The sequence below is a fragment of the Vigna unguiculata genome, chromosome 6 (assembly GCF_004118075.2).
Source record: "Vigna unguiculata cultivar IT97K-499-35 chromosome 6, ASM411807v1, whole genome shotgun sequence".
Taxonomy (NCBI): domain Eukaryota; kingdom Viridiplantae; phylum Streptophyta; class Magnoliopsida; order Fabales; family Fabaceae; genus Vigna; species Vigna unguiculata.
In genome coordinates this window covers 14,222,756-14,231,261 of record NC_040284.1, presented here as the reverse complement: position 1 = coordinate 14,231,261, position 8,506 = coordinate 14,222,756, and the positions used below count along the sequence as shown (strand labels likewise).

The 8,506-nt window shown below is 29.0% G+C and overlaps 1 protein-coding gene across 1 annotated transcript; it reads right to left on the bottom strand.

The window, feature by feature from the left end:
- Positions 1-1,454: 1,454 nt before the first annotated feature.
- Positions 1,455-6,552, bottom strand: LOC114187568 (probable transcription factor KAN4). The gene is made up of 5 exons (XM_028075844.1): positions 6,272-6,552; positions 5,726-5,802; positions 3,923-4,032; positions 2,995-3,115; positions 1,455-1,809 (listed from the first exon to the last, which is right to left on the bottom strand). Exons 1-5 carry the CDS (start codon positions 6,393-6,395, stop codon positions 1,573-1,575), a joined length of 669 nt encoding a protein of 222 aa, XP_027931645.1. The 5' UTR covers positions 6,396-6,552; the 3' UTR covers positions 1,455-1,572.
- Positions 6,553-8,506: the final 1,954 nt, after the last annotated feature.

The window sequence follows — 8,506 nt, the reverse complement described above, 5'->3', positions numbered from 1 at the left end:
CTCTTCATCTGTGCATAAGGTAAACCTTCTTCTAGAAGTTTTGCGCTCTAAGCTAGAGTTTTTACCCTAGATCCATGTGTCTCCGTAGGGCTCACCTCCTCTAAAATGAAAATCGTAGACTACAACCATAGGCCCAAAAGAAACCTTAGATTACTTGGCTTTTTACACAAGACCTGAAAGAAAACCCTATACTACTAGGTCTATAATACAAGACCCAAAATAAATCTACTCTACTAACAACTCACTGATGGCCCAAGATGATAAGAGCTTGGGCCCGCCTTCCATAGGTGAAGCCTACTATTCTTGAATGTGCTTGGCCATGGCTAGGGGTTATGACATCACAACCACGATAGCAAATGAATCCAATCATAGAAAAAAACATCATAGCAAATATCCATTACCATTTAACAATCGACGAACTCACAATCAAATCACCTTTTTAGGAAACCATTGAACTTCAGCTTTAATCCAGTTGTCAGCCACCACATGCTTTTGGGTAGACCTCTTGAATTTCATTGGGGCCGAATCGACCAAAATTCGGTTTGGGCAGACACAGCTAAATTCGGACGAGTTTCAAATGGGACAGACTTGGTCGAATTTTGGTCGGAGCTAAATCTATTAGCAGGTCTCATCATTTGACCCTAGCCGATTGGTCTTGACCTTTGGCCCTAGCTAGCCCGTCCCGATCTTCAACCCAAGTTGACCCTTCCTGACTTACAGATCGAGAGAGTTCGTCTCAAATTTCTATCCGAAACGACCCGTTTGGACTTTCGGCCTAAGCCGACCTATCTCGACCTTCAGCCTAAGCTGGCCCATATTGGCTTGTGGCACGAGACAACCCAACTCGATATATGACCCAGGTTGAATGTCTATTGTTTTTAAGAGTTAATGAAAGTCTTATAGTCGAGATTTTTTTGGCCCCATCAATTGGTAGCCCCGTAAAAGAGGTTTTTTACAAGGATTGGCCAAAGCTGGGCCATGGGCAATGGTAAAGTTGACCCCTCTAGTTGGGGAGTTATATCCAATCTGCACTTTAAAGAGTAACAAAACAGAGAAATTGCTCGATTTGTTGATCATATTTGCCCTGCTATGCAGGTGATAGGTGTAGTGATGCTGAGGTAAGCCACCAGGCATATTACATAGTCTGCAAAACTGGTAGATAAACGAAAAATAGGCATGCTGCAGAATCAAGATGGCAAATAACGTAAGTATATGGTGGGTTGGGGTGAACAAATAGTAACTCTGAAAGTTATGATTTTTTACTGATAAGAAAAGTCATGTTCAGGTTGTTAAAGCTGTGTAGAACGTCAATGAAAACTTTAACTTGAGTTCGATCATGCATGATTAAACCTATGATCTTTAAAAGAAAAATATGTTATAGAAAAACGCATATAAATTTAAAAGACACGAATCTGTAAAAGCAATATAAATTAAGCGACTTAATAGAAGGACGGTTTAAACTTTTCTTTAATTATTATAGATTATACAATAATTCATTAACTTTTACAATCTTTGCCAAAAACCTAAACCTACGATAAACAATGCGTGGTTGGTTACAGATACGATCCTTGTTCATATTGCTAGGTCTAAATTTATGTAGTTGTTGCTCCCATGAGGTTGTACAGAATTAGAATCGACGGCATGATTATCTGCTGCATTTGGTGAAGAAAAATGCATCCTCTCTTGATTACCATGCATGGTTGGAATTAGTGCAGAACTAAAAGAGAATGTGAAATCAAGAAATTTCATTCTTCTACTATTTTCTTCATTTGAAGTATCACTATGTATGTATGCACATGATTCGGGTTCCTGCAAAATAGTAATTGATATTATTAGTATTGTGTCTAATTAAATTTCCATTTAGTTGTTTAGAAGTTTGATAATAAGCATAATATTAATTATTTCATTAAACTTATCATCTAACTAAATTGTGAAGGAATAAAAGTGTAAACTATGGAGGACTAATTAAGAAATCAAAATTACATGTCAATTATAAGCTTACATATAAGTATTATGTAAAGATATAATTTGAGAAAATGTTTTCATTTGCTAAAATAAACCATACTCAAATTGGTGCCGAGGTAAATTTCATTCTTATTCGTTATATTTTTTCCTAAATAAAAACTTTTGTATTTCATATGTTGTTGTTTTCTTCCTTTTAAATGGAACGAATCAAACAACTATGTAATTAGAACTGGGCTATGACTAGATTTAGCTTTGTATACTAAAGTTACAAATTTATTTATATAAACTTGACTCGTGAAAATATATCATTAATATCAATTATTATATACGTTACCATTTTGAAATTTAAAACTTCTATCACAGTTTTGACTTTAAAAATATGTTATTAATATGCTAAGATCTTGTATAAGTGTAAGTGTTAAGTTAAGGGGTTGGTAAAGAAATCTAGATTCAAATGATAACCTAAGTTATGTACACACAAGTAATCATTTAATGAACAGTAGATTGGTGGAAAGTGTTAGTGGCTCTAAATTTGAAATTAGTAGTCTTATGGAAACCATTAAATTTTGATGTAACTTTTTGTATTGTGTGATTGTTTACACTACTTTGAATTATTCACATATAAATTGAATTCTAATGTTTAATTTAAACATTATCCATTATTATGTTGTGATTCTACTAATGTGGTAAGTCAATAGTTTTCCTAGGATCTTTTACATACAAACACACCTATAAGTTTTTTTTCTTTCTTTTGAAATGTATATATTCAAAGTTTGTAATAATTACATATATACTTATGTCTAATTTTGGAGTGTTACAACTTTGAAGTATTTTCAACATTTTAGTGAAAAACATTGAAAATAAAAAGTAGCTTGATTTTTTTGATATATAAAATCAAGAAATAGAAGAGTGCTTCACAAATCAAACAGCCTTACGGTTTCTAAACAATGGTTCAATACTATGAAACTTTTGAATTTCTAAAAGTAAGGAAAGTGCTATATCAAATTAAATAGTAGGTAAAAACAGTACCTGGTTTAGATCATAATCTGTTTCACTGGTTTGTGAAAGTCCTTTATTTTCTGACGGGCGAATTTCTTGAGTCACAATTCCCATATCATATTTTGTTGCCCTAAATTTTGCTTCTTGTGATCTGAACAATAGAAAAACAATAATATGTAAAATAATTCACGATTACAGTGAGTGATGCAGCACCAATATACTATAAATCATAAATGTTTTTCATGCCTAATTCTTATCTCTTAACGATGAATACATGCAAAAGATTATAAAAGAACAAATAAGAAAAGGAAATACTTATATATAATATTAAAAAATAGATTTGTTATTATTTAACGTTAAAATAACGTAATCAAAGTTAAATATATTTTTTTTATCAGCAGAATATAGTATTGTTTGGAAACAACAGCTGAAACAATATTCAACCAATAGAGAGTTAGGACCTTCGCAGTTTCAAATAAAAATGAATACTTCAATCCAAATAATAAATATTCGTATTCAACAAAACAAATTACATATTAGTTTAAATTTTATATATATATATATATATATATATATATATATATATATATATATATATATATATATATATATATATATATATATATATATATATATATATATTATATATATATATATATATATATATATATATATATATATATATATATATATAGATAGATAGATAGATAGATAGATAGATAAATAGATGTAGATGGAACTGTATATGATTTTTTTTCCTGATAGCTTTTTTCATGTTCATTGAATTATTTACTATGTTTGCAGTATTGTGAATATTACGAGATTAAAGGGTTTTCATTCATACACAAAAATAGTATATAACGTTATAAAAGAAAATTCATATTCTAAGGTTGGATCTACTTCAACATAAGAATTTATTTTCAATAGGGTTGAAATGGTTTGCATGAATTATTATTACCTTTGGGATGAACAATTGGAGCACATTGGAAGATCTTTATAATCTTCATTCCCTTCCATCTCCTGATGCATTGATGAGAGAATCGTATGTCCCTTAAGGTTCCTGTACATCTAAAACCCAAATTTCCTCTTGGAATAAAAAATATATATTTAACATTAAATTAGTTTCCTTCATATTTTACTAGAAGAAAATTGTATATCTATACACAAATATTATGTCTTTAGTTTCCGAAATTATTACAACCACATGCAATTAGGAGAACCAAAAGACAAAGAGAATTGGTATAGCCGCAATAATATTAAGGTTTTCATTTTGATACGTAAGTTAAATATATATAACATGTGTAGAATTAGGTTGAGATTCTTTAAGTGAAGGGTTAAATATAAAGATTATAAATAAAAACAATACGGAAAAGAGAAATGACCAAAAAGTAATCAAGTAAATTACTTAACAAAATTAATTATTGATAAAACAAATGAATGTTTTATATTAAATGTCACATTAATTAAAAATACGATCATTTCGTTCTCTATTATGTTTGGACTGAAATTAGTGGCATGTCTTAGAAATGCTTTTAGAACTTATGGATCATATAGAACATTTTTAAAAACACATTCAAAAGCTTCCAAAAGTCATTCTAGAGTCGATCAAAATCTATATCAACTTATTCCCCTTCTTTTCTTCTCATACTTTGTACTCAATTTGATTTAATCACATTATAACGCATGGTTATAAACGTCAATATAATATGCTAAAGCCTAGTAATAGTACACTGAAACTGGAGATAGGTGTAGTGTACAACCAATTTTCAAGCCTAATAAAGGAAAAAAAAAGTGTTTCCTTTTCTTTAAAGCTTACACAGATATTCGCTTTTGGCATCTCAAAAAGCAATCTAGCTATCCACAATGCAACAAAACTTGTTTTCACAGATTTTGCTAAAGACAGAAGAAGAGAGAAAGAGTTTCACGTCTTCAAAACTTATATTTATATATATAAATATATATTTGTTTTTTTTTTTCGTGTTGCATATGCACATGTACCTAACCCAGATAAATTATTGTTATTTTTACAAGCTACGCGTGCACAAAATACATTTTTTAACAGTAAAGCAAATTTTGTTCATTCTTTTGATACGAACAAGTCGTACATGTATAACCTAAAGGATAACTGATATGAATACAAATAAGATATTATTGATCATTTCGTTTTGTTCTGTACCACGTAATTGAAAGAAACAACATAAGTAACAAAAGAAAACAACTAAAGTAACTGCAAAAAGAAGTGAGGATAATAATGGGGTTTATATATGGCTCTTCATGAACTTTTGTCGTCAGCTGAAAAGCAATGGAATATAATCATGAACGTATAGTGCAATATATATCTACCTATTGTGACAAATCTTGCTTTCCACAAACCACAATGTTTTTTTTTTCTTTCCTTTTGTTGCTTCATCAATTATTGTTGGTACGAAAAAAAGAAATACCATAGAAATTAATTTTTGTCTCATCCTTAATTTGATTGGTTTTGAATAGAGACAAGAGATTAGGTATTTTTCCTTGTGAGGAAGAAGAATTAACCAAGAAAATTGCCTTATTAGGTAAAACATTGTTATATATATTCTTCAATTCTTGGGGTTCTGTAAGTTCTAACCCACCTCCTCATTCCCCAAACCACAAAATCAAAGGCTTAATCTCACTTGTAAAAGAAAAATAAATAAAGCTACTGACAGGTATTTTATGAAAATATATAACCATGTATAAGAATATTTACTGGACCACATGGGATAACTATATATACATATACCTGAAGATGGCTTTTAATGTGAGAGATTCTTAGTCCTTTCACATGCATCATCTGCAGAATGCTCTTTGGAGTTGCCTCTGCAAAACCCAATTTGCATGCTTAATCGTTAGCAGGAACTGGTTTAACTTGAAATATAGCAAAAAAAAAAAACAATCCCTTCTCTTTTTTTAGATACATATCGTCACACTCACAAGAGAAGGAAAAACAGAGATGAATCACTGCATAATATATATATATATATATATATATATATATATATATATATATATATATATATATATAAATCTTTTGTAAGCTGTTTCTGTCATTATTAATGGTTTGTTTTTCTCCCTTCTCACACATATAAGAGGAATAATTAGAAGAAACACAACAGAGATTAAAGAAAAAGGAAAATCTAGCTAGAAATTGTATAAATCAGCTCAATTAAACAAAGGATCAAGCAAAAAATGAAAAGAAAAAATAGAATGAAATTCTGGGAATGAACATGATGAACAAAAAGAGATGAAAAAGGTAACCCTAGATCAAGTTGAAGAAGGAAGAACTCACTGTTTTTTCCACCAAGACCTTCCACAACTTCTACAAAGTATTCATGGAGTTCAGGTGTCCATCGCAGACGTGGATTTTCTGATTTTTGGTATTTCCGTACACCCGTTTTCTTAGAATTCTTCATGTTCTTCACTTTCACGTCGTGCAGAAGCAGCAACAAGAGAACCTTAAAGGAAGAATATATGCATATATATAAATACAAATGAATAAGACTTGTTTTGCATCTAATATGAAAGCAGCATCAACCATGGAATGTTTTCTGTGTGTCCAAGGTCAATGACTTTTTCAGAAAAAGGATATTATTGTTAAAACATATACTTATCATATATTCTTATGTAATAATATGTAAGAATTCTTTTTTTTTTTCCTTTTTGGTTGGATATATGTTGAACATTCCCTTTGATTTAGATTGTAAAGTATAAAAATAATGTTATTATTGGTGATGATGATAATAATAATAAAAATGTGTGATTTAAGAAATAGATTCGGTCAGACTTTTTTAAAGGTGAACATTAATTGCTTTGAAAATAATTCATAAGAAAGAAATAATAAGAGAAGTCTTCGAATTCTTATAATAGTTGCACTATTTCTCGTCTTCTTCATTTATCCGTGGTCAATGCAAGTGAATAAATAATAATAATATAAATAATTAAGATCACACTTAATTAACAATTGCAGCATGTCGGAGAGATTTATATTTATTGATTAAGTTTCAATTTTTGTTCATACATTTTGTTTTTGTTAATATGAGAAATTATATTCCTTGTTTTAGATTTTTGTTCATACATTGTTTTTTAAATTAGCGGAGAAATAGGAAGAGAAAATGAAATGAAAAATAAGAAGATCGATACTATTAGAAAGATAGAAAGAGAGAGAAAAAATTAAACACAAAATATGTTTATGAGGAATTAACAGGGGAATAAGTAGGCTAGTTCGAGTAAATTACTGTTTTTTAAGAGCTAATTAAATTACACCGTTTGTCGTCCTATTTTAAAAACTAAACTCTTCTCTAAGAAGATTAATATATAGACTTCAGTTTAACTCCAATTGTATTTCTCCGGACCAATTTTATTTTAGAATTTTCAGCATAATCTGAATGACTAGTTTTCGTTTTTTATAATAATCTTAAAATTTTAAGTGCAAATTAAAATTTGGTGGTATGATTGTTATATATATATATATATATATATATATATATATATATATATATATATATATATATATTATTTATTTATCGGCAAGAAAAATAATTAATATTATAGAAGAAAGAATGCCCTTAAACCCTTATATATACAACGTTAATAAAATGTTAAAAAGTTGTTGATGATACAAATTTTATATAATTTAGAAGTTACCAACATAAGAAATGCTTTGTTTGAAAATAATTCGTAATTACCAGCTAAAAAAATATTTAAAACAAACTATACATAATTTGTAACTAATTATAAAAAAACTGTGTGTTATATACATACTTCTTTGACTAAAAGTATTATCAATATTTCAAAAATTAAATCGGGTGAAGCAATAAGAGTCAAAAAGCAAAACATACAATAATACTGTGACCCAGAGAATTTTGTTATATTTAATATTTTTTTTTCCATTTCATCATTCATCATAGTATATTTATTAAGAGATTAAAATAAAATGAAATAATTTGTGTATTTCATTTTAATTGCGATGTAATTATGAATAATATACCTAAATTATTTTTACACTGTTATTATTTCCACCAAGTCCTTGTAAGTCTTCTTTTCAATAATGAGTGTATTGAAAGAGAATTTGCATATGTGCTTCAAAATCCGATTTCTAATGAGTGTGGTTTAGTCCTAATCAGTCAATAAATTCGTTTCCATACTTCAAATGTATCTCAGCCTATGCTTCCATCAACTTTGCATTTATATTAATCAATAATTAATCTATGATTAATCGTGCTGATTGTTGAGGTTAAGAAGAAAAAAATGCTATCCAAGTATACGTGTGCAACATTGTTTCCATTTATAACTTTTTCTTTTTCATACCTCTTTCTCTCTCTCTCTCGCACGTGTTAAATCAAAAAGCTCACGAGGGAAATATGCAGCTTTTAACACGCATATTTATTTGTAGTCAGTCATGCATGACCCATCAATATAATAAGATCCACCAAGAAAGAGAAGAAAGTAGCCACTTTTTTTAATGGAAAAGTATTTTCAGAATTTTATAATACTCAAATCTTTTTTTAAATGATAAACTTGTAGA

What these genes read in the sequence shown, in the direction of transcription:
- LOC114187568 (XM_028075844.1), bottom strand. Translation starts at nt 6,395, where the DNA reads ATGAAGAATTCTAAGAAAACGGGTGTACGGAAATACCAAAAATCAGAA. An exon ending in AGGTCTTGGTGGAAAAAACA is followed by an intron (nt 5,803 to 6,271) that starts GTGAGTTCTTCC and finishes TGGGTTTTGCAG; the next exon opens with AGGCAACTCCAAAGAGCATT. An exon ending in ACATTAAAAGCCATCTTCAG is followed by an intron (nt 4,033 to 5,725) that starts GTATATGTATAT and finishes TTTGGGTTTTAG; the next exon opens with ATGTACAGGAACCTTAAGGG.